This window comes from Neodiprion fabricii, chromosome 2 (genome assembly GCF_021155785.1).
Source record: "Neodiprion fabricii isolate iyNeoFabr1 chromosome 2, iyNeoFabr1.1, whole genome shotgun sequence".
Lineage (NCBI taxonomy): Eukaryota > Metazoa > Arthropoda > Insecta > Hymenoptera > Diprionidae > Neodiprion > Neodiprion fabricii.
Window position 1 is genome coordinate 16279633 of NC_060240.1, and position 26368 is coordinate 16306000.

The window sequence follows — 26368 nt, forward strand, 5'->3', positions numbered from 1 at the left end:
TGCAAGGATTATAATTAGATTGTACAGATTGTTGGAATAAGATAACAAAAATTACAAGCGTACGAAACAAATTACAAAGATTACATAGGGATTGTGCAAATATTACACGTATTACTACTTCACACAGATTGCTGAGGAATTGCAAGGATTCGAATTATAAAAAAAAAGGTTAGACTGCCAGGCATAGAATAGGATTAAACAGGTTACTACGACAAGAGTACAGGTATTCCTTGATTATAAGAATTACAGGATTACAGGATTGGACGAGGATTGAAACTTGCAAAAGGATTGTAAGATTTTTGCATTGATTGTTTAATGATTGCAGAGATTATTCTACAAATTTAAAATAATATCTAACTTTGTCACTAAAAATTCAACAGCCAATTCCAGAAACGATTCGAACTAAAACAGCAGCTGGAGACTTTTTTATTCCTGCGCCCCCGATTTAAACGAGCAAGTGACGCTTTCCAAAAATAGAATCGCGAACCAGGCTACAGAGTCGATAAAGGTATAAAGTACAATTTTTCCATGGAGCTGAATTCCCTTTAGATTTCTCCTGCGGAGTTCTCGTTCTGAATTATGTAGACATATTAAGCCCGCGAAACTTCCTACCTTATATAATATATATATAATAGTACCCCGAGACGTAGTTCGATTAAACAACCGTGTCGAATTGTTGGGACGTTTCACCTACTCCAAACAGGCTGTTAGCCATTCCCAAAACAATTTCTATCTCTTTGTTAGGTTAAGGTGTTTTCGAAAAATTCATCGTTATCTTCAGCATTTGATTATTTAACAGTAATATTTAGCTACTAATTACATACTTGAACTAAAACTAATTTTTTTAATCGTATTTATCGCATCCCACATTTGTTAATCACGTTACAGGTTATATTGAAATTACTCACCCTAAGCACTTTGAGAGCCTCTTCGCAGACTTGCATTCCTCTGGATTCAAAAACTTCGACGCATCCGAGATACTGTGAGGACAGAAAACAGAGTTTTACTTTTTACTTCGTCCTGTGTACATGTAAATTGAAGAATACATATAAAATATATTGTAAGCCTTCAATTCAGGTCATACATCGGAATCTAGGTGCAATTTATGAAGAAGCAGAAATGACGCCTCCGATCAACTCGCCAAGATGTGGTTACAACGACAAGATGGCGGTGCATCGGGTAATCAGCTGATCGTCTTTGGTCAATTTTTCGAATATCAAGGTAAAGAGGACACTGCTCAAGCTGTGAGACACTAATTTCGTGTCATTGAGTAAACGCAGAGTAAATGCAGAGTAAAATATCGGATAAAAAACTTTTCATTGCGTTTAATTGGCGGATTAAATACGTACGAATCGCTCATATGTGTCAAAACTCTAGAGCATAAAATTTCCCGTGAAACGTGACAGCGACCAACAATTATCAACCGTTATCGTTTGTCGCGGGTGATGTGAAAAAGATGAAAGCTTTTTTAAGGACTGTGTAAAGCGCGAAGCCACTTGTGTAGGGGTGGATAGGAAGAAAAATGGCGTCGTGATGCACGTGGCAGGAAGTGCGTCGAGATGGCGTGCAGCATTTCACCGATCGGTGCTGGGGTTGACAATTTCACAGAAACCAACCTTAACGTGAAATACGCAGGTGGCTGAACGCACTGCGCTTTCATCTGCCTGCCACTGATGCGGTTTGCTCGACTCCGGGACATGAGGGTCCTTTCGCCGCCGGAAGCTGTCCCGGAAACTTCGACGCAGCCGGTCCATTCTCTTCCCTGGCGATCTCTCCCGTTTCTGAAAAACACCGATAACGATTCGTCAGTCAAGAGACAACACCACTGTGACGGTTTCAAAAAATCGATTTTTTGAAAACCATTTAAAAAAAATCTAAAATATTTTCAAGATTAAGATGCCGTTGGACCCAGGTCGAAAAAATAATTATTTTCGTAGATATTGAATATTTTGTAGAGCGGTGCAGCGCTCCGCGCTGCGTCGGTCTCAACGCAAAAGTTGAAACAATTTGGGCCGATGATTATCCCCAACGTCTCCAGAACTTTCATGAGGCTTCTCAGGCCATCATTGAACATTAATACCGCGATATCAGTTGCAATATCAACGATTTTTTTTGCCTCCGGAGTGGGACAAATTAACAAACCTAAAACGTTGAACGCGTTTTTCTCGAAACCACTTTTTTGAGTGTGGCACGCAGCAAAACTCGAGCAATTTTTATCCGATCGACTTCAAATTTTTACTGTATCAATGAAAATAGATTATCTAACGTACTACATAGGATTTTTTCGATTTCTCAATAATAATAAAAGTTATAGCCTATTTTCGACGAGAATATTTGCTCAAAAATCATTCTCTAATTTCAAAAGCGTGCCTATTTTTTAAAAATCAATTTTTTTCCAAATCCCTACGTACTACACTTCAAAATATCATATTATTAACGAAAACACTGCGTATTTTATTTTAAGTCGACGTTGAAGCGAGTTTTTCTGCGTGCCGCGAACCACTGCGGAGACAACAGCACCCGACGCGGGAGCTTCCCCAGCGCCACCATGCGGCGTGAAAAATGTTTAAAAAATGTTTTTTGAAGAATTAATAAACAAGGAAAAAAACGCAAAAAAATTTTGCGAATATCTCTTATTTTTCGCACAAAAAAAAAATTGTTGAAAAATGTAGAAAAAACAGGGGGTCACAGTGGTGTTGTCCCTTAAAAACCATTAATTTTGAGACGCGAGTGGAAGATGAAGGTGAAAAATAAGAGGTTTAACAACAGTGTCGAATTTTCAGAGATAACCCAGCACGTCGCAGGACGAAATCGGTGGCCTCGGATAAAATTCACCAACTCTGGCGTGACGATTATAATTCGAGTAACTTTACGGATTCTGATGATAAAACAGTCGACTCCTGTGTATAAGCATAGAAGACAATTGTTTTATCATCGTGGTCCGTAAAAGCGCTAAAATTCTAGAGCAAAAGCAATTGTTTTATCAGGTTGACCAACCGGCATTGGTACAGATGACAGATCATCGCGATGTGTGTAACCTCAAAAATGTCGATCGCCCTGATAAAACAAATGCTTTAGATCTAGAACTTTAAGCACATGCGCGTTAGATCCTTCGACCGTTGTCATATACTCATTTTGTGTATACATTTTTGTCTTTTTATATTTTTACGTTCTGTATTATCGATCTTTTATATTTTGTGAGTCGAACATAAAATCGTCAAAATTAATATAATATAAGAAATTGAGTAACACGTTGAAATGCTGATTATCTTGCTTTTCAGCTTTCTATATTTTCACCTATTTTCTAACCCCACCATCCGAATTATGTGTATTACATAGTATCGGACAAAATATGCAATCATCATTCTGAGATGAAATGTTATCTCTTGTAGTTTGACAGGAGATTAATGAGATGGATATTCTTACTTTTTGTCAAATTTATTACTAAATAATCTAACCCTAGGAATTGATCAAATTATTATTTTTCTAAAAATAAAAGGAAAACAATTACTACCAAAGTTTACCGATTTTTTTATTCAAATTGTTTTCAAATAATAAACAGTTTAACACATTCGTTAAATTTCAATCCACGATAAGTTATTTCGTTGAGAAAACTGTTGCGAGTATTTCATCGATACAGGTATTTTTTTTCTCAGAAATTCGGCGATATCGTCACGATGAAAAAAAAGTCTTGACAAACACGTTCTATGTCTTCTGAACATCGAAGAAATCAAATCAAAAAATGAAATAAAACGAATGAACCAAGTTGTTCAGCATTTAAAAACAAATTAAAGTGAAAAATCGATGTCAGAGATCAAGTTTACAATTTTTGAATATCGTTTATTCATTTTATTTATTTATTTATTTTTATTGCATGTAAGACTCACCAATCTGCCTAGAATTGAAATAAGACCGACGAATTAACAACGAGCATTACTCGACAGAATAGATTACATTTTTTTAATGTAACAGTATAGTTTTTTGATCTTCTTTCATATCCCTCCCAAATAACTCGAACATATCTGTCTGTAATCACTCTATCTGTTCACTACATCATCCGCACTAGTTAAAATTCTAGCGCGCTGATGAAACTAATTGTCGTCTCATAGACTGCAGCAAACAATTTGGCACAGCGCCGATACAAATGCTAATTTTGTACCGCAGGATAAAGCAACTGCCGTTACAAGAAGCCGTTGCACCTGATCCCGATATACACGGCGTTTGATAGTGATTATTGAATATTTAATCACAAACGTTATTGCCAGAATTTTTTGTGCGATAAAAATACTAAGATGTTTCAGAAATTGTTATTTAGATTTTTGAGTAAATTAATTGCAAATTTGTCTGTTACAAAACGGTGATTTGCACCAGTTGTATACACGCGAAAAATTGATTGTTTGATTAAAAAAATTATCATAGATTGAAATTATACTTAAAACTTTCAATTTTCTGTGCAAAAACATACGCTGAAAATCTGTGAAAATGGATAGAAGATTTTTCAGTTTTGATCAAAAAATGGCAAAACAAACTCTAACATTATTTTGATGCCAGAAGAATTTTCATTAAAAATCGATAACGAGTAATGACTTAAGTTTAAATATTTTCCACGGATTTTATTTACATTTTAGTTTACTCACCGTTTGCGGCCAGAGTAAACTTTTTTTCAACAGAAAGTATGAAATTCGCCCTTAAAGAGCAGATTAATACCACTGGAAAAGGGGATGAGAGTGTAAAAGCAGCCCTTCGGTTCTTTCCCTTCGCATATATCAAGTGGATCAAATTTTCCAAGCGAGTGTAATTTATATAGGGTAGATATAACGCGTCCTAGCTTTTCCCGATCGTTTTCACACGAGATAACCGCGTGTCGGTGAAGGCACACTCGTGAAACGGACATTAGCATATGGAAAGAGAGACACGCGAGAGCCAATTGTCCAGTTTTAAAGGGTTTCGACAGCTCGGCGTCACGTGGCTTTGATCAGCTCAGCAAACACTCGAAGCCAGATTTCGTTGGGATTTTAAATTTACCGCCATTACAGTTCAAGTGCCGAAATATTATCGCCTAATTTACCGGAGAAAAACAGATTGTGAAAATCTGCTCGCATTGCCCAAGTAAGTACGAAGAGGAAAAAATTAACCTTACGGATACGGAAACTTTTCACTAAAAATTTTACTGAATTTCTCGATTCACAAGATGTTTCAGATTACTTTTTTTTATTATTATTATTTCGAGTGAAATTCGATGTTACGCCAATGTAATTTCATTTTTCTCAACGGATCACGATTTTCTCTGACGAATAATACTAGATTTTTTTCAAACTATATCTTCATAATTTACAGTTTTTCAATTTCTCCTATATCACTGTATACATGTATGAAATTTTACACTGAAATCCTAAGCAACCAATCGGAAAAGTGTCAATGCATAGATTTAAATCGAGAAATTAGTGATTAGTGAAACGAGTGAAAAATGATTACATTCCTTTCGAATTGAGATGAATGATTTTTTTTTTCAAATTCTTTTCAACCAAAAAAATTTCCGGTACACAAATTGCAATTACAAAAATTTGACGGCTAAAACTTGCACTCAATGAAGTAGATATTTTGACACTGCTGAAAACCTGTACAAGATTTTGAAAGAAAACTTTCTCTCTGTAAAAAAGAAAAGAAAAAGATCCACAGACAATGTGTGTAAAGAAAATTCCGTTCACATAGGTTCAGGTGCAGCAGGCAGCCTGTGATGAGATCTTAAAATCGGTTCCCAAGCTTTCTTTTATATCAGTAACCCTCGTACGCTTGCCTTGCTTCCCCTTCGAATGCAATATGCGATCGTGAATCGAGCCCCAAGTGCCAACCCCAGGATCCCAACCTGGCACAAAGAAACGAGAGCTACTAGCTGCAGTCCAAACTGCTCCAAAGACGCTTGGAGCGCGACGATTAGGCTTTATTATACTCCTGACTAAACTGAGAGAGATTTTTAGTTCCGGTTACAGCTCAGTCCTTAACTATTTTCATTTTTTACCACAATCGAAAAATATAGTTCCAGGTAGAAAATGAAAATTAGTTTTCTAGCTGTTACCGGAAAGTCTGGTATCCGTTACTATTCTTTCTCATTATGATCACTCTTGCCATATTTTCTTGTAACTTTTTTGTTTTTCGTAATTACAACAATATTCAAATGTAATTTTTCTCAGTGTAACGTATTTCAGCACAATTTATAAACATATCCGAGTATCGACGTCGATTTCGATTGAAGAAAAAATATTTTCCGACTATCGAACCGTAACTCGGTTTGTGAACGTTTGAAAAAATACATATCTTCGTTGGATCGCATATTTGAAATCTTCTGTCGATTTAAATGTAAGAAGCGTTTGAAACTGTTTACTTTTCGCGCCATTGCCGTGACGTCACTGTTCGGTGTACCTAACCTAACTTTGCGCGAAATATTCTAATCTACGAAACCGGATTTTGATACCTTGTCGTGACTAGAATACTGAACAATCACGTCACGATGAGGAAATGGCATAAAGCTAACGATATGCATGCGTATTTGCGAGCTGAGTATTGCGAGAATTTAACATTGCCTAAACCGTTAACGATATTCATTTATTCGACTCCAGGGATAGTCGCTAAAAGACAGGAAAACCACATCGGGACATTGTTTGATTACGTTTATACAGAAAAACATGTTTCAGACTCTGAATCTTCGGTTCAATAATACAATTTGCATCAAATCAGACTTAAAGAAACTGTTTGTCGATGATTTCGGTTGGGAAAAATAATTTCCAAAAATTAGGAAACATCTGTTTATTTTTTATAACATTCAGTTTGTTTTATTTACAAATATTCAATAAATTAAAGTGTAATAAATTGATAAAACGGGTCTCTAAACTGCTCTCTAAAATTTGAAGAGATAATTTTTTTTTCACGCAATGGAGGTAGCGAAGAATTTTTTTAGACCGTCACTCACGTTATTATGACAAATAAATATTAATCGTTCTACCGAATTACGTAACCGACTTGTGATAAAATAATGATCTGAAAATTATTATCTTCGTTATTATTTTTTATTCGTACAAGAATATGAAAATGAGAACGACGGTTTTATACGCGATACACAGAAGCGTGAAGTCCGTAATAAGGATGAGGGTCAAGGCAGGACTGATTCCAAAAATAGCCTCGAGAAGAATGTGGATGCTGAGAACCAGTATGAGATACCTTTGAATGCGGTGGTGAATGTTTTTAACGGCGTGAAGAAAGTTCGGAAACTGTGCCAACGAATGATTTACAACCGCGTCTGTGTATAAAAATGTTACACGTATAATAGTATCTACGCGTATAAAAACGACGCTGACGTAATTTAAGTGTGGAAATTTTACCCAAACTGAATGAATTTCATTCAAACAACACGCTGCGATTTGAAAACAATTAAATGTATTTTTTTCCTTTAAGCGATGATTTGAATAGAAATAAATTCCGATGCTGAAGCGATAATTTGAATCTGGATAATTGTAAAAAAAATATTTTATACGCTCGATTAAACCGTGTGTTATCCAAAAGGTCATTTGGTTCGTGAAAAATTATATATATATATTCTTTTTTATTCAAGTCGACCAGATTTTAGTAAATTCTATTATATTATTTTATCAGCGTCGTTAACAAGCTGCACCAAACAAAAATCTCCAGCATTTGATTCAAAAATTTCGTGAAAATCGAATTATGTTTTGAATCACTGGTGACAAACAATACGTCAAAATCTATTTTTCTAGTGTCACAGACATGCGGCTTAAAAATTAAATATTCTGTATCTAGGGATGAAATAGCGTTCAAATAGCAGAGAAATTGAGATCAGCGTCAAGAATATTGTGAAAAGGTGATTTCCCATGATAAGAACAAGTCCTGGTATTTTTTTTTGTTTTTTTTTTTATTTGTTTTTGATTTCAAAAAACTGAATAGGAGAGCCACAGCTATATGAGAAAATGAACACCTATAATATACGAGGGATAAGAAGTACAGCAGGGCTGACCCGCTGCATTGTGACGTTGAAGGGACCTAGAAAATAGCCTGGAGTGAAATCTTGAATTTGGTTCCCAAGGTTTCCTTTATACAAAACCCTCGCCTCGGCGCTTTTGCCCCTTTGTCAAACCCGTGAATCGAGTCCCTGGCGAGAGTTTTTGTCCCCCTGCATAACCGATCCCAAGTCACAAGATCGAAAAGGTTTCTCTCAAGTCGGAATCAAGAAATAATCTAACTACATTTTTTTTTGTTTCTATATTTGAAATTATTTCCATACACTGTAATTTCACTCTCCAATAGTTACAGTAGGTTGTAATATTTATTAAACTCTTGTAATATTTATGTATTTTCAAGTCACAAGTGTAACGTTTTGCGTATCTGGCCTTAAATTTAAGAAACACGCTGTTTACGATAAATGTTAGAAAATATTCTCAGCACATCCAAAATTTATCTTAACTATACACATTGAATAACGAATGATGAATAATTTTATTTTGGAAAACGTAATTCTTCGCAAATTCAGTAGAATTTCTTTTTCCAGGTTTCAGTTTGTTGGGGACGAAAAATGTTTCGCGAAGAAATGAAATTGCTCGTTACACAATTATTAATCATTTGAATTTACACTCCGTTGAAATTGTTTCACCGATATTTGTCAACGGGAATTGACCCTCGCCATTTTTAATTTTGTTTGAAAATTTTTGTACAATTGTCCCAACTCTGAAACAGTCTCCTGAATTTTTTCAGATTTTTTGTGCAGCTGATTAATTATTCGTAAATATTAAGAGTGATTTTGAAAATGTCCTTTTGTAAAATTCTCGAAAAATTCTAAAAAGTTGTAACTTGGTCTTCCAACCACTTCAAGACAGGATTCATGACGGACCGATCTTTTTTTCTATTATTTAAGCAGTTTCAATTTTTTGATCAATTAAAACATTGTTTAAACATTCGAAAAATTCCCAAAACGTCTATTATTCACTTAGAACATTTCTAGATCTGTTTCGTTATAAAGTTGATGAAAAAAAGTTGGATGTACCCGAAAAATAAACAAAAATCGCTTCTTTATAAAAAAAAAGATGGTCCATCATGGATCCGGTCGTGAAATATTGGGAATGGAAAATACAGTTTCAGAGAGTTTTTTAGAAATTGAGAAAAGATCCTTTTCAAGATCACTTTAAATATTTATAAATAATTGAACAGCTGAATAAGAAATCTGAAAAAAATTCAAGGCACTGTTTCAAAGTTGGAACAAATGCTGAAATTTTTTAAACAAAATCAGAAATGGTTCGGGTCAGACGTTGGTCGGGTTCGCATGGAATTCCTCGTAAACATTCCGCTATACGGTAGTAATTATTACAACTGTTGCGATTCTTCACGCAGAGAGGTTAAGCGGTTTTCCGTGAGAATAAGCAGACAAAAAAAGAACAACGCCGTACAACGAAATTGCTCAACAAATTAATATGGCAAAGGCAGCGCAGGACGCACGTGGTTAACAAAACTATTGTCTAGTTCCGTAATTCCAAACCGGCACATATTTCAACACCGGAAACAGCGACTACAATGCAGTTGCAATTAGAGCTACGATGAAATTGAGCGATAGCGGCATATAAGCCACGGATTTTTTCAACCCAGGTCAAATCGAAATTCGACAAAAGGAAAAAAAATTCAATCAAAACGATAATAACACAATTTCAAAACGATGCACGTAAGCAATAATAAATTCATTAAATACTTATATGTTTAATTACATGGCATGTATGTTAAAAATAACGAAAATTATTGTTCAGTGTTCCCTGTCATATATAAATATTTTTTTTTTTTTTTTTGTGAAAGAATCGCTCTTGGGTAAAATTTTAAGATTCTCAAAAATTCCTTAAACCACCAAATTGCGGTTTCAGGCATCCTTAGAAAGTAACTTTGAACTTGGAAATTTGTTATTTTGTTGGAGTATTTATTCCAATCCAATTTATTTCGCGATGTTGAACTTATGAACATCAATTTTGCGAAAAACTAAAAACGAATTTTTATCTTCTGTTTAACTTGTAAAAGTATCTAATAAGTAAAAAAAAAAAAAAAAAAAAATATACATCATTTACTAGCTGACAATAATTTATGATTTCTGCGATTTAAAATTAATTCAAATGAATTTCTGTTTACCAACGACGATGTTTTCGAACAATCTTTACACGACAACTTCGAAACAGTTTGTAAAATTTTTATAAAATTTGGTATGCATTCCTCTCCGATACGTAATTTTCACAGGAACTAGAATAATTAAGGACCAATTTAGACTATATGTGAGTTATAAATTGAAAACTTATTTATTCAAATAGTCATATTCACTATTCGATACAATTTCGAAAATCGTACTGAATTTATCGAATTTTGACAAGACTTTAATTTATAACTTCTGTGGCGAAAATTACGTTTCCGAATAAAATGGGTATCGAATTTCATAAAAACTGTGCCAACCAGTTCAGATTTTGTGTTGAAAACGTAAACATTAAGGGACAATACCACTGTGAAAACAAAAGAAAAGCATTTTTTGACCTTTTTTTCGGACGGAAGAAAAGTTAATAAGATAATAATATTTAACGAAGTTGTTAGGAATACATTTAAGTATAATACTAAATATTATTATTAACAATAATTCAAAAATAGCGACATGTTGAATTCTGCGGTAAGCAGGTGCAAATTTTAATCCGCAAAGAATGACTTGAACTACATATTAACAGCTACAGAAACACGTAGGGGGCTTTAAAAATATTGATTTTTGTGTAATCGGCGAGATTTTGAAGGAAAATTGTCAATTTTCGACGATTTTCGAAAGGACATTTATTTGTTAATAAATAATGTTTAAATTGTCTTATCGAAAATCCCCTACGTATTCCTGTAGCTATTAGTATGTTACATATCGTGTGATTTTTTTTCTAGATTCAAATTTGCACCAATTACACCGCGTGTCGCCATTTTTAAATATTCGTTGATAATAATTTTTTGTATTACGCTCAAGTATATTCCTAATAATTTTACTTAATCATTATTTTCACATTACCTTTTCATCCATCCAATAGATAATTGTCAAATTTTTAGGTTTTTACAGTGGCGTAATGAAAGTTGAACCATTACAAGCCGTTTTTCGCGTGTCAAAGCTCAAAAAAAAAATGAAACTGATAATCTTTACCGTATAATCGTTGTATCAATAGCGAACATGCAAAATTGGTGTAAAAATTTGGAGCGCAAACGGGTGACCACCCCCCTTAAAAACCACCCTCAAGTATCTTATCGCGACCGCGTTGCAGCCGCTACGAATAATACGAGCACTAACGCACGCATGTCGCCCCGCGAGTTAGATTCACCCCCTCGCGTGTGAATATGACATGGGAAAGAATTTTAGACGAAGCTAACAGGGGATGGCAGATTTTTTATTTCGAACCATCTCGCAGCTGTGATTCTAGACGAATAAAAATTTTACGCCGTTGAAACAGAAGAAAACAGAATGGGCGATGGTGAAAATATAGAATGTCTAATTTATTCTGAAGATCAAGTTTAACTTGTGCAAAGTCGAAGAGCAGAGAAGGCAAAAAGATAGAGAGCCAAATTGTCCAGTAAATACGTCAATTTTACATACATGGCAGCTATATTTATTTATTTATTTTTTTTTTTTTGATAAGTTATAACGCTTTAAAAGCATTCATCCCTTAACTGTAGAAGTATTTTTGCTGGTAACTTTTTTATTATAAAAGTTGCAACAAAAAGTTACCGACAAAAGTTGTGGACAATATTATTACCTACAAAATATCTCTTCGCAAAATTTTTGTCAAAGTTATAGTTTTCGAGACAGATATAAAAAAAAAAAAAAACTAGTTACATCCTTATTTTAAACGAGATTGAAGTCAGTAACGTTATCGTAACGAAACATTGGGGAAAAAATTACTACCTTCTTAATTTTATAATTTATAATACCGAATTTCGGATAATTCCAAAACGTCGGAGTAACAGTTTTTCCTCGGCATGAATCGTTAAAAATTTCATTTGTTATAGTGACTAGAAAAATTCAGTAAAACAGGTATCGTTAAAAGAAAGAATAGTAACGTATACCAGACTTTTTGGTAACAACTAAAAAACTAATTTTCATTTTGTACCTAGAACTACATTTTTCGATTGTGGTAAAAAAATGAAAATAGTTAAGAACTGAGCGATAACCAGAACTAAAAATTTCTCTCAGTGTACACCCCTTTTACTAGATAAAAAATAAAATCGCTGCTTACCCAAAATACATGGATTCTCTTTTTTTTATCGCCGGATTTACTGGATTAAAAGTATATACAGAACGAATCAGAATAAATATAGAAATACAAAAAACCGTCGAAAATGTATTTTGGCTTTCGAATATTTTTATCACCATGCATTTGAACTCTTCTATAAGTATTTCGAGTTCCTACATTTCGAAAATCTATAAATTGAATTTTCGCACGGTGTTGAACGTTCAATGTTGCGAGCCTTCTATTCCATGACCGTTCTAGTTTTTTACCCCCAGCCAATCGGATCACGGGATCACAAAGTGTTTTCTTTAATTTTTTTCTTTTGTGAGAGAAATCGACGAACCTGAGTAAGTGCCAAAATTAATACGGGGTGTAAATAAATACGGGAAATTATCTTTTCATAGAGCCTAAGATAACAATAATGCACCCGTTAAAAAAAGCACGTTCTGAGGATTTTTTTCGCCCGAATAAATAGAGCCTATAGAATCTTAATCACAACAATAATATGGCCGTTAATGGCCGAAACGTGGCGGACACTCGATGCGATCGGATTAGTCTATTTACAGAGCATTTAACACAGTCACTCAATCGCACACGTGCAGTGTGTGGAGTATAAAAAAGCACCCGATGCCACGTGATGCGCGTATTCCAATTAAAAATCCCAATATCGCGATCCAGCTACTCGCTGGAAATTTAAATTTATCATCCGCGTTCTCGTGACCGGAGAAAAGAGTTGCTGAATCATTTCTGACAATTCGAATTTGATCTGGCATTAATTTTCCCACTCAGTAAAAAATAATACAAATTTCACTAGCAATTACTGATTTTCAAAGTTGAACGATGATACGTTGTTGTCATAGAAAAAAGAAAATACCGTCGAATTATTTTAAACAACAAACTCATTTCGATGCATTTTTTTTCTCGATAATTTCGGGAGGTTTAAAATAAAAGAATGATTATCAATTTTTACATGCTCTTGGATGAGGACAATATAAATTGTTTCAGAATAATTATTAGCCCCCTTACAGACTGCCGATAAAAAATATCGACAGCCTCAATTGTGAATTATGCAAAATTATTGAACACTCGGTGAATAACATTGCGGAATCGAAATGAACTAATGAAATACACGTAAGATTTCGTTATCGATCATCGAACTATCGATGATTGTCATCCCAAATTAACCAAACAAATTTCCACTCTGTGATAATGCTGATGAATTTCACGACTATAATACGCAATAAAGAAAAGAGGTACTTCGAAAATATGAGTAATCCAGAGTCCGGTGATTCACTGACTTGTCAACCGTCTCGTATAGAGATGAACAATGAGCCAAAGTCCGAATTTCTCTTCCCGTTGAATCCGTCAGCTCGATTTGATTGTCTCACAGATTTTTTTTCACAGTTTTCTCCGTTATCGACGAAGATAAAAAAAAAAAAAAAAGGTTACGGTGATTCTTCACTGACTTGTCGACCGACTCATGCAGAGATAAACAATGACTCAAAGTCCGAATTTCTCTTCTCGTCGAATCCGTCAGCTCAATTTCATTGGCTCACAGATTTCCTTTTCGTAGTTTTCTCCGTTACCGACGAAGATGAAAAAAAAAAGGTTACGGTGATTCTTCACTGACTTGTCGACCGACTCATGCAGAGATAAACAATGACTCAAAGTCCGAATTTCTCTTCTCGTCGAATCCGTCAGCTCGATTTCATTGTCTCACAGATTTTCTATTCACAGTTTTCTCCGTTACCGACGTAGATGAATAAAAAAAAAAAAAAATAAACGTGAACCTTTCACGTAAAGCTTGCATTGCGCTCTTTACTTCAAGTATTTCCGCTGCAGCTGCTGATTCTCTTACGCTGCTCTTCACAGAGGAGGTGAGTTATTTTTAACGGTAATCGGTCCGGCGAACTTAGAAACGGGTAAACGAGAAAGTATCAGAGACACTGCTGACGAGCTCCCAGAACGAAACACGTCAGCTTCTCTAGAAAATACCATCTCTGAGAAGTTGAAAAACACATCAGCTACGTGTTGTCACCTGAATGCAAAGTAGTTAGGCTAAGGTCCGATGAACAAGGTAGACACATATGCGTGTGAAACGTCCACTCTAATTAAAAAACCTTCTATGGCCGATTCCAACCGGCGTCAATTCGTGTTGAGACGCTCAATGTAAAGAAATGTAAGATTCTCCCAATCATTAATAAACATTATTTGTTATAATGTGAACTTCTGTGGTACTTTATTTCCGCCTGACGATTAAAAAATCAGATCAAATCCACATGATATTTACTGTTGTTATCACCGCGTGACATTCAAGATGGTCGTTTCGGTTTCAGAGACATGAAGTTGGCCAGGAAAAGGAGATGCAGAAGTGCAAAACGCGTGGTCAACTTCGCATAATAAATTTTAAATGCCATTTGTTGTAATTTTCTATTTTTCACAAGAAATCAAGCTCTCTTCCAGAAAGTTTCGACGAGTTTCCATTTCAAATTGATGATGAGTTAGGAAAATGGAAACAGCCTTCACATTTTTTGAATGATTTGCGGGGGGTCGGCGAAGAAAATGGATCACAAAAGCATTAGAAGCGGATGATAAAACACCAAGTTTCGTCATTTCGAACATTCTCTCAAATTGTTGATATCTTAGTTTTATATGTTATTCGGTTATTCTTAGATTTATTTCCATTACATAGTAGTAAATATTGTCGTTTAGTTCATGTTCGGTATTATAAAATAGTATTTCCTTTTCCTAAATTTGATTCAGATGGTTCGGCTTAACAATCGTTAATATAATCACTTTTTGCCATAGCAAAACTCTTTCATCGTTACGTTTGAATTGGCTAAAAAGACGTTATTTGCACAGTATTTTCAATATTGAATAAGCCCAGCTGAATATACTTTACGCATAAGCTAATGGAATTGAGTTGAATGAGCGCAATTCGAATTTAGCGAAAACATTTTCTTCCTCTCAAGTGCAAAAAGTATTAAAGAAGTTCAGTTCTGGTCTGATGTTTGGTTTCGATGTTGATCGCATCGCTATAAATCATATCGATAGAAAAACTTGGCGGCTAAAAATTCTCACGAGTTGTTGAAGCGATAGCCATTTAACCCTTTCGTTCACACATTTTTCAATTCAATATTTTGGACTGAATTTTGTTACTCGGGGGTTTTTGGGATCGCCGATCACGAATCCGAAGTCAGAATTTGATAATTCGTAAATCGAAGATTGCGGATCCAATATGGCGGATGTAAAATCGAAAAAACTGTAAAAATTCGATGTTTCTGACCGAAACTTGTTACTTGGAGGTTTTTTGGGTTATACAAAGTTACAAAGATCACTTGAAGTTTTAAATAAACTGTGATAAGGGCTGGTTCATGGAAATTTTTGAGGTGGAACGCTGAGTATCTCACCGTGACTGCAAGGGTTAATGTTTTGCGGAGCTCGACCAACGCAGCGTTTGCTAAACAAAAAAACCCGTCTTTCCATGTGGTCGAAACCGGTTAAGACGGATTTAAAAAATTTTGCATACTTCACCGGGTTCTTGGCACTCGACTCGAGATCTCTCCTTTTCAGAAGTGAGCATCCCAGATAGGCCGAAGTGCGGCGTTGAATAACGTACTCGCTGTGCGAAATTGTTACGAGGTTGGCATCATTATCCGTAAAGCAGGCACTGTTGTCATTGCGCATAACGTGCCTGCATTTTTTCGCTCATTGTCAGTATGTACGTGCAAATGCCAATCTGCATTCTTCCGACTCCGCCTTTCACGCGGCGACAAGGTTAAGCCTGTAGCGTCATCGCAACGCCACTCGAGACACTCGCAAGCTAAACTTTACAGGTTTGTAAGATCTGGGTGAAAAGATTCGACGGATTTTGTTTTTTTTTTTTATCTTAGGATAATGCGATCACGACAGGGTAAAATAAACGGCTGAAACTGTCGATTTTTTGGCTCTCTGTTTATTTTCACAAATTCTCGATCGGTAACTCAATTTGGGTTCGACATTTCGACTTTCCAAATTTTCATTTCGGATTCGAAATCGAAGATCCGGGATATTTTTACACGGTAGTGGATCGACTTGATCTTGGTCGAATCGAAATCGACGGAAAGCGGCTTCTCGGCGGTTTCGATATTGGTGATATCGAATGTGAGATCAAAATTAAAAAATTGTTTCCATTGGTGAACTCTGAGTGGAACATTGGCTGTATAGGAGACGGTTTCAATTCTTCAGAATCCTTGATTTCAAATAAGAATTGGAGGCAAAATGGTTACGCGTACCTCGATTTTCGTAATTCCAACAATATTCAAACGGTTTTTTTTTAACGATATCCGTTTTACTGAATTTTTTTAGTTACTATAACAAATGAAATTTTTTTCAGTGCAGAAACAAAAAAAAACCCTTGTCAGATATTTTCTCCTACTTTACAATCTTGCAAAGTTTCGATAAAAGATGAACAACCGTTTCTTCCAGATGTAATCATGGGTCACGTTACCCGAACTCGACCTCGTGCCGCTCAAGGTAAATACACCGAAGCAAGGCGGTTGGATTAGGATTCCTTCGAGGTAATGATTAACGTTAACGACCTACGACACAAAGCGAAACGATTTCAGGAAAGTCGAGTCCGATTGTCAAGTAACGTAACGGAATCGGCAAGCGAAATATTATAAAATTGTGCAGACCAATGGCTACGTACACAGAAGCCATCAAGCCTGCAGGATTAAAACAACGACACTTATCTCTTAGCCGGTCTGAAGCTCGTCAAAGACGCGACTTCCGGTTGTCGTAACAGCGGCGGAAAGCGTTATTACGCATACTGATCCGGCGCGATATATCAGACCGCAGCTTATTCTTACAATCCATGTTCTACGAACAACCGCAAGTCCTTGAAAGAAAGTGATTTGAATTCAAGATTAGCCGCGGAGCATTTTCTTCCCGCACGAAGATCGTCTTTCTAAAATAGCATCGCTGGTCACAGTGAAACGATGATGCCAGGGTGAACAACTGTCCTACGACTGAATGTTTTTGGTTGTGGTAATATATTTTTATCACACGTGCATGGAAATTAGCGCTTTGCGCAGCAGTTTACCGGGGCGAAAGTAGCCAATTTCATCTCAGTGTTACAATGACAGGTTCGCGCATGCGCAGTTCACAATCGCTTCACTTTCCTCCCTAGGGAGAAAAGTATTGCAGCCCTCGCTTCGCTTAAGCGCAAACGTCACACCCGTCCAATCGCCAACTTTCGTTCCTTGTCACACAATATACTACTAAGTCCATTTTCCGCGTTGCCTAAGCTAATAAAACGTGACATGAAATGATTGATCCAGCGCATGCATGGACTGAAAAAATCGTCCGATTTCTAGGATTATAATTGAACGTTCATTGGATAGAAAGTTCCCGGAGGTAACCACGTAATATTTCACAGAAGTAATCGAAAACAGCTCTTTCATGTTTGCAAAATTATATCTACTCTCTGAGAACAATTATCAACGAGTTTTTATCGTTGAAACAGTTGAAAATCAATGGCAAGATTGAGTTGGCCTTTAGTATGAAATCCAAAAACATTGAGCTCTTGAATCACTAATGTCTACAGAGAAACGACAACGCCGATAATTAAAAACTAATGTTTTCGGTTAGGTGGTAGAGGTGACATAATCTCATCGTCGGTTTCTAGGCGTTTCAAAAAACAAAAATTCAATAACCATTACTTTTAGATTGTCAAATTAGTTTTTCGAACGGTTCTTTCATGTTTACAAAGTTATTTCCATTCTGTGAAAGTAATTGACATCAAATTTTAATCGTTGAAACAGTTGAACATCAATTTCAAGGCTATGTTGGCCTTTACTATTTAATCCAAAAACATTGAGCTCTGTCACTTGTATCACTGATGTTTACACTGAAACGACATCGCGGATGATGAGAAACTAATGTTTTCCGGTTAAATAGTAATGGTGATATAACCTCATAATTAGTTTCTAGTTGTTTCAAAAAAAAAAAATTAGTTAACCATTGTTCTTAAAGTATGAAGATAATTTCTCAATCACGGACGGACTTTTCGATTTACACTTACGAAATATTCCACAGTTGCCAACGTGAATTTTTTCATCCTACGAGTGTTTTTTCACGTCAGATTGGAGCAATCATTTTTTCCTATAATCCGTATATCGCATGTTAAAATGTTTGCTCGTTTTACTCTTCCACGATCGATGTGTCAAAGCACACGAAAATGGACGTAAAAATATTACCCAACCCAAACATACCGCGATCCATCACTTGTATCACGATTTCAATGTAACAAGTGATGAAATTTGCGAACAAGGCTTCCGTTGGTCGAATCAGCTTTCAACCACGAGGACAGAAAACTGATAATAATAGGTGAAACGAGGATATGACGAAGAAAAGTGCAGTGACCTGTGCTTTGAAAATATCAAAGAACCTAAGTGCAGGCTTTAATGATTCACCGACGGTAAGTCAAGCAAAGCGTCTGCATAATCTCAGTAACATGACGCAGACCCCGTTTTATACACAGAATCAGAGAGAAGGTGGTCTGGTTTCTTTAAGAGGAAGAGCAGTAGCAGCTTCGATCATCCGTATCAGGAGCGATAACTTTGCAGATAACGAGCGATTCAAAATATGGCCTCTTGACGTCCGAACAACAGCTAAGTACACTCAGGAAAATTTGGTAGCGAATCTTGAGTTTGTACCAAGCGTATAAAATGGTTGATTTTACGTGAAACGATACGAGACTAAAGAGTTTGAAACGTGAAAAAAATTTTCTCGCAGACCCTTACTGGGATTATCATTATTTACCATAACCGAGGAACTGGAGTTCGAGGTAAAAAATGAAAATGAACATTATACCGTAGTTACGTCGATGAGTTAATATTTTCTTTACAATTTTAGTATTTTCAATTTCTGTATCGTTCGAATAACGTATGCGAAATGTTTGAGTTCTCGTTCCAGCTTGATAGATCAAAATTCAGGAGTTTCACATGGTTTCCAATGTGTCGTACACCGGCGCCAGGTGGAGACTTACAGACAAAAATGGCTACCGTCTACTTTGGCTTTGGTGTAAACTACGGTCTGCCCATTGCATTCACCCTCGGGCCCCTCCTCTAGTCGTCGCACATAAAAAGAGACCCGTAGAGTTCCTCCCGCGGGTCAAACGACGAACCAGGTGGGGTTCGACGACCGCCACCGAAACCAAGGATACATACTATAATTCATGCTTACGTACGCCGTGCGTCACTGTGTACGTCGTGTGCGTGTATGATACGTGAATAAATACATAAACGAAACCCGTCCGAAGTCAGCAAAAGCTACGAATATCTTCGCATCGCCGTATTCGAATCGAATTTCGATCGTGAATAACGAACGAAAACTCGTCCGCGATTTTTTCATGCTTTGGAGCTTTTTAATCAAGACTTATCGTCGCACTTCGAGATCCTTGGTTACACGATGTTTCGGTGTAACGTTAAAAATATCAAATACTCGTACACGAAAATCGTGACCACGTGACCACGCATTCAAATTTCGAACAAGTCTCGTTGTCGTCTGTTTTTTTTTTCTTCTTTTTTTTTTCCGTTTCATCCTCGTTGTTCGACGTATTCGAGCCTGATGAACTCGATGAGAACTTTACAAGGTTTCATGTTTCACCCACACTTTTTCCCCCAAGTTCGAAGACGAGAAATTTGTCGATGATTTTAGATTTCCAATTCAACATTGTACCGATGATACGCGGAATATCGGAACAAAGTGAGCAATGTTCCTTGCTTCTCGCTTGAATAATCTTTTTTGCAAAGTAAGTGAGTTATGGTAAATAGTAACCGCTTGTGCCTAGCGAGAACTACATTATGTATTATAACGCGAAAGGTGAGCCTTCTAATCCTTTCACTGCACCGTTGCGACCGAGCGTGACGATGCTTGCAGTATGGTTAGTAATGTTTTCGGTTAAGATATGGTGCGTTCGGCCCATAATCTATACGGCATTGTCTCACGGTTCAGGTTGACGGGCGGATTTCATTCCGCTTACGGATGATCTCATTCTGTTGCACGGAACGATTTTGGACTGTAAGTTTCACCTTACGAAAGAATCGGTGTGCTTGAATTTGTAAAGATTTAACTCGGTATAATACAAATATTTTAATTGCGTGCGAAAGTTTTCTTCAAAGTTATAACCAAAGTCAAGTTATAATCAAGAAGATTGCTCGAATTTTCATTCGAACAAACTTCGAATACGTTACGAAAACAACGTGCTGTAATATTTCTGTACTTCAGTTGTAGCTGAAACATTTCAGTTTCGTGCGATCACTCACAATCAGTATGCGTCATAAATATTACAAACTCTGCAAAGTTTCGTTTCTGCGGTGTTTCGGCGATATTTCAAATTTGGAAAAGTAACGGTTCCAAAATTTTTCTATAACACTGCGAAACGAAGCTGATGTGTTCGAAACCTTGCAGAGTTACACTGCTGCAGTGTAAGTACGTATTCAAAATATGTACATCAAACCGTGGTTGCAAATAATGCATTACTTTTTTAATTGCAATATTGTTTTCATTAAAACATTAAATTTAATGTTTCAATGGAAATTATTTCCATTGAATCATTAAGTTTAATGTTTTGATGGAAATTATTTCCACTACATCATTAAATTTAATGTTTCGATAAAAATTATTTCCATTGAATCATCAAATTCAATGTTTTAATGGAAATTTTTTCCATTCAATTATTAAATTTAATGTTTTAATGGAAATTTTGTCCACTACATCATTATATTTAATGGAAAATATTTCCCTTAAATTATTAACATAGAAATGAAACGAAGAAAAAAGAAAGGAAATGTTGAGGGAAACTGCGAGGGTATTTTACCAAGATGTTGTTTTGTTTTTTTTTTTTTTTTTTTTGTTGCCATGTAAGAGCTATTTATTTTGATAAAGCTTTTTCAGCAGTGCCAAGTTGAATCCGAATCGGCTCTTTTCCGGGTTGCAAATAATGCATGACTTCTTTAACTGCACTAGTGTTTTCATTAAGACATTAAATTCAATGTTTCAATGGAAATTATTTCCACTACATCGTTAAATTTCATGTTTTAATGGAAATTGTTTCAATTACGAATTGAAAAAGTAACGGTTAATGCATTACTATTTCGTTAAAAAAATTTCAACCCCGCATGAAACTTTGTACGGAAAAATGGTTTCCTACAGTGTATACATAAAAATATTTCCAACGTCGCAAAGTAATTTTTCTGCGATGCTTCGCCAATATCGCGCGACGTAGCTGAAAAAATATCTTAAACTCGTACATTTGCGTTGCTGCAATGTGAACTAAAATTTTTCAAACGTTGCAACGTTGAATATCTGCAATGTTTCAGCAATGTTAGACGCCGTGTGGATGAGTATAAAAAGCACGAGCATTCTTCAACGGCCTAACCAACCGGTTACTCTACCGACTCGCTTTGGCATTCGCGTATGTATATATGTACGAAAGTATATACCGCGTGTATACAGCAAGGTAGGAATTATTATACCTATCCGACGTACAGGTTGCGCAGGATTATCCTTGAGTTCGATATGCCTGTACTGAAACTAAGCCGAACCTAATTCTTCGTTGACAGTTCTCTACACTGGACTATAATACCTGCTTTAAACGAGTATCGCACGGAATGTAAGCTAAACGAACATAGAATCGATGAAAATATCGAACAAACTTGGTTCGCTCAAAGCGACGATCAGCCTCCATATCCGAGAACCTGATCTTCAAATATCCGACAACATGAGGGGAAGAGAGACTTTTTTCCCCGTGATAATAACGCTATCCAGTTTGGCTGCGGGTTTATTTTACATACAGGGTGTCCGATTTTAATTGGTACAGGCATGCGGGTAGAAAAAATATTTCGAACGACGTTTTTAGAGGTTTGAACGAGACGACGAATCGTCGTGACTTGAGAAACATACTTCTACAAATCTTATCTTTTCCGAAATACTTGAGAAACTCACTTAAAAACGGACACCCTGTACATGTGTTTGTCTTACAGCTTCGGTCGGCTACATGGAAACCAGTAGCCACCAGGACTGCAAGAAGGTCGAGTCGTTCGAACCGAATCAACGAGTATGGTAAAGACTGCGGAGAACTCGTAGAGATTTCTCACAAGAAAACCCGTCCCTCTCCTTTTCAACTTATGGGGTTAAGTCGAGCGTCATTCGTTCGCTCGCCAAATGTCACCTGGAATTTATTAATCAATTTCGAGATCGATGCTCGGTTTCCGAAAAGATTTCACGGTGCGAAGAAATTTTTCCCAACATTTTCAACCGTTCCTTTTGTCTTTTCTGCTTCATTTTCAATCGATAATGAAATTGTCGTGAGTAACCACTTGCTGCCGGCTTCCACCACGCAAATTGTCGTCTTTTCAGCCCTGCAGTTTCGGAATAATCGAATAAAGCTTATTTCCATGGGGTGAATAATACGCAAGCGGCCGTTTTCTACGGGATTAAGAAGCATGGCTGAGAGGCGATCGAGGGTGAATTTTAACTAAGGTCGTTGTTTAGTCGTTTTTGGACCAAGTGAATCCGAAGTTAAGAAAATAAGGAGAGTCTGAAAACAGCAACATGTTATTTGGACCTACAGTGATGACCAAAAACGAAACGGATCGCTGAGACATGTGACAGAAATGAATGCGAGCCGATTCGAATGCCACAAGCTAAGTTATCGACAATTTGAGGAAAAGTTTTAGACTGGGATCAGAACGTTCGGAATACTTGAAATGTGGTTTTTTGAACCGATTCGATCGTCTTGGGACTCATTTTGCGTTTAAAACAATCGAGAAATTTTGTATTATAGTGCAGTCGTACCGCGCAAATTCATATTTAGGCATATTTTGATTATCGGAGCTTCGGTTTACACTCGGAGAAAAATTGTAGCTTAAAATGAAAATGAAAAAAAAAAAAAAAAAAAAATCTATCCGTCGAAGCTTTGTGTAGAAAATTTTCTCGCAGGAACCCAATATTTTGTTTCAAATGTCAAAATGAATGAAACAAATGTTTCGAAATCGCAAAAAGTTTAACTGAATAAAATATAGTTTTAAATACGAAATCTCGATTTTGATTCAGTCGATTTAACGAAGCAGTACTTTTTTCACGGTATTATAAAAATATTGAATACCCTCTGATAAATTCGTTCACTAAATCTATTCGGTGGATAAAGATTAGTAAAATTTACGAAATCATGAGAGCTACTGATTGATTACCGCTATCAAATAATATGTTGTGTCGTAAATGTAAAAAAAAATTTTGTCGAAGTGACAAAATACATTCTATGGCGCTTTAAAAATCCTTTCTCGCGAGAGAAATAGTTAAAAAATTTCTCTCAGTGATATGGGATTGTGGTGCCAAACATTATGTTTTCAACTCGCTATAAAATTGACTAATCTTTTTGGTCAAGTAAAAATACTGTTTAGTCGATGTATTATTTTGGTCGTTACGACTCAAATTTTTTTTCTGAATTTATCGTTTACTTTCTAGCTTCTCTGCTGCGTCAAATCTCCTGTGTAATTAGCGCCGATCACTCGTCCTTCTCTGCTGAGGCTTCATCATCGAAACTCTAATTGCTCTCAGAGAGCGTCAAATTCAAAGCAGAGAGCACGTCGTCTCGTTATACTCTCCATCATCGTGATTACGTCACACGTTCACCGTGCATTGTTCAATGTGCCAATTAAACGCGAAATATGCCTGAGACACGAACCGCGGAATAATGATTGAACCGAAATTGGAGCTTTTCGGAAGCTTGACAGAGCAATTCGTTACGTGTTTATACTTGTCCGGAAACGTGTAATTACGTTATTTTTTCCACTCCAGAGGCAATATTACGGGGGTCAGATTTAAATAGACGTACCGGCGAGATTTGCCATCAAAAGTGAATAAAAAAAAAAAAAAAAAAACTTTCCGTATGACTTTGTAACTTCCTGTTATGTGTAAAAAATTTGAAAGTATTACATAAATTTTACTACTTTTACTAGTTAATAATATTAAGGTAAGGAAACATTTTTAGAAACGTCACTATTTCGCAACTTTGGAATTATTTTTCGTCGCGTCGGCAAAGGAAAGTGTTACTAATGCTCGTCTGAAAAATTCGTTTTATTTTTTTATTGAGGTAGCTCGGTCACCTCGTCGGCCACGAAATCAATCAAGCTAGAAAAAATTCATACTTCGATATATTCAAGTTAAAAAGTACATTTTCACGTGTGCCAAATTTCACTGTCGGAAATGTATTCCTTGACGCACAATCTTGCCAAAGAACTGATATCGAAAAGCTCCGTTTGCAAAATAAATATATTTTTGAGTGATAAAATTTTTCGAAAGGCGATTGTAATGATTCGAAATATTCCAAAAAATCATCAGGTAATGGATTTGGATTGAAAGTAATTATTTGTGAAGAAAAGTTAGGGTCAGCAGAATTGAAAAGCCGCCAAATTCCAAAAGATGAGGAAATATCTCATTTAGGTTCTTATTTAAGTAAACGAATCAGTTCACCAAATGTCATTTCCCAATTCGAACATTACCGACAAACAGAGACATATTTTAAATAACCTTTTCGGCGCAGAAAAATAATACGATCCTTCGTAATTGGGCAAATAACATCGAAGCTTTCGTACACTGGCCTAGAAGGTAATTTAAAACTTGGTCAACTGTAAAAAAATCACTGCGAACGGTTAATTTAAGCTGGTTAAATATTCGGCCGATGCTGATTGATAGAACGAATTTTTAGATGCTTGATTCCATCTGATGATTTCTTAGCTCTAACTTTAACTTAGATTGAATATTTTATTGCGGTATGTTCGTTTGTTACTCGAACAAGTGAGAATAGGTGAAATCTCAAAGATTCTTAATCAAGCTTGACCGATAGAAATTTGAGACACACAATTTAAACTGCACTCGTGTGCGACTGGCCGAGTCGGTTGTTCGATTTGAAAATGGATCGCGTTGTGTTTGTTAGTTCCGCCTTATTCCCGTGGGGACACGATTCACATATAACAGCTATGACAACATACCAACAGAGTTAAAGTTCTTCCCCCTCCTTATACATCGATTGTGAGTTCAGTGCAGGACGTGAATCACGGTTTACAAAATATGTGGTCAGTGCGGCGATCGAGGCCAAGCCCAAAGTAAATAAAATAAAAAAGTTACTGAAAGTAAATAATTATACGCGGTTCCAGCAACTCTCGAGTCATGGTGAGTGCATAATTAATGCAGATGATTTAATAATTCACGGAAGGATACAGATTCGCGATTAATTCACACCCTAATCTGGAATTCGTACTGTTTTGCAAATTCATTAATTCTTCAAAGTTATTCCAAGCTTGCAGGAGAGTGTTTTTCACCAATATTTCGTTGTGTCAACATTGCAACAATTTCACTTCCATATATGAGGGTGAAGTTAGTGACGTTGTTGCGACGATTAACGTTTCGAAAAAACCGTTATGTCCCAGTTGCAGTAATGTTTCAAATTCAGTGAATCGTAAAAAGGCAAGAACTCGACTACTTGAAAGTCACTGTAAACTTGAAATATAGTAATTTTTCGTTGCGTCAAAGTTACCAACTTCAGCCTTGTTTCCATATCTCGAATCCATCCAGCTTCACGTTTTTTTTTAGAACTTCAATGTATACACGAAGCCATTTTTAACCGCAGCTGCGGATCCTGGCTGATCCCATAGGAAGAACCCCATGGGCAGATTTCTCGGTTCCAGAAACGTGCACAGCTGGCGCATCTTGGGTCGAATAATAAACGGTTTAAAATCATTTATGTTCACACACTTTTGGTACCGTTTTGCAACGCAGTCATTGAAACCTAACCGCAACGATGCCCTGACGAAGAAATTTGCGTGAATAACGTTTTCGCTAACGGCGAGATAAGAGAAACTTCCCAAGCTTACGTTCTGTGGAGAAGATGGAAGAACCCATCTGCTCAGTTTTTTTTTTCTTTTTTTTTCATAACGTTAACACGTGTGAATATGGGACATTCCAAAACATTTCGACTTGCTCGCGATCCACGCCATCTTCAATTTCATTCTTCCAGTGTACGTTGCTTGGCGAATTGCAAAAATGCA

At 36.2% G+C, this 26368-nt stretch overlaps 1 protein-coding gene across 3 annotated transcripts in view; it reads right to left on the reverse strand.

Moving 5' to 3' along the window:
* Positions 1-26368, reverse strand: part of LOC124176943 (protein numb) — a 97117-nt gene that overhangs the window by 12260 nt on the left and 58489 nt on the right. For all 3 annotated transcript variants that reach the window (XM_046558849.1, XM_046558848.1, XM_046558847.1), the window contains 2 exons: positions 1617-1781; positions 909-980 (listed from right to left, as the gene is read on the reverse strand). In XM_046558849.1, coding sequence (XP_046414805.1) covers positions 909-980; positions 1617-1754 — 210 coding nt within the window. In that variant the 5' untranslated portion in view covers positions 1755-1781. The remainder of the gene's footprint in view (positions 1-908; positions 981-1616; positions 1782-26368) is intronic.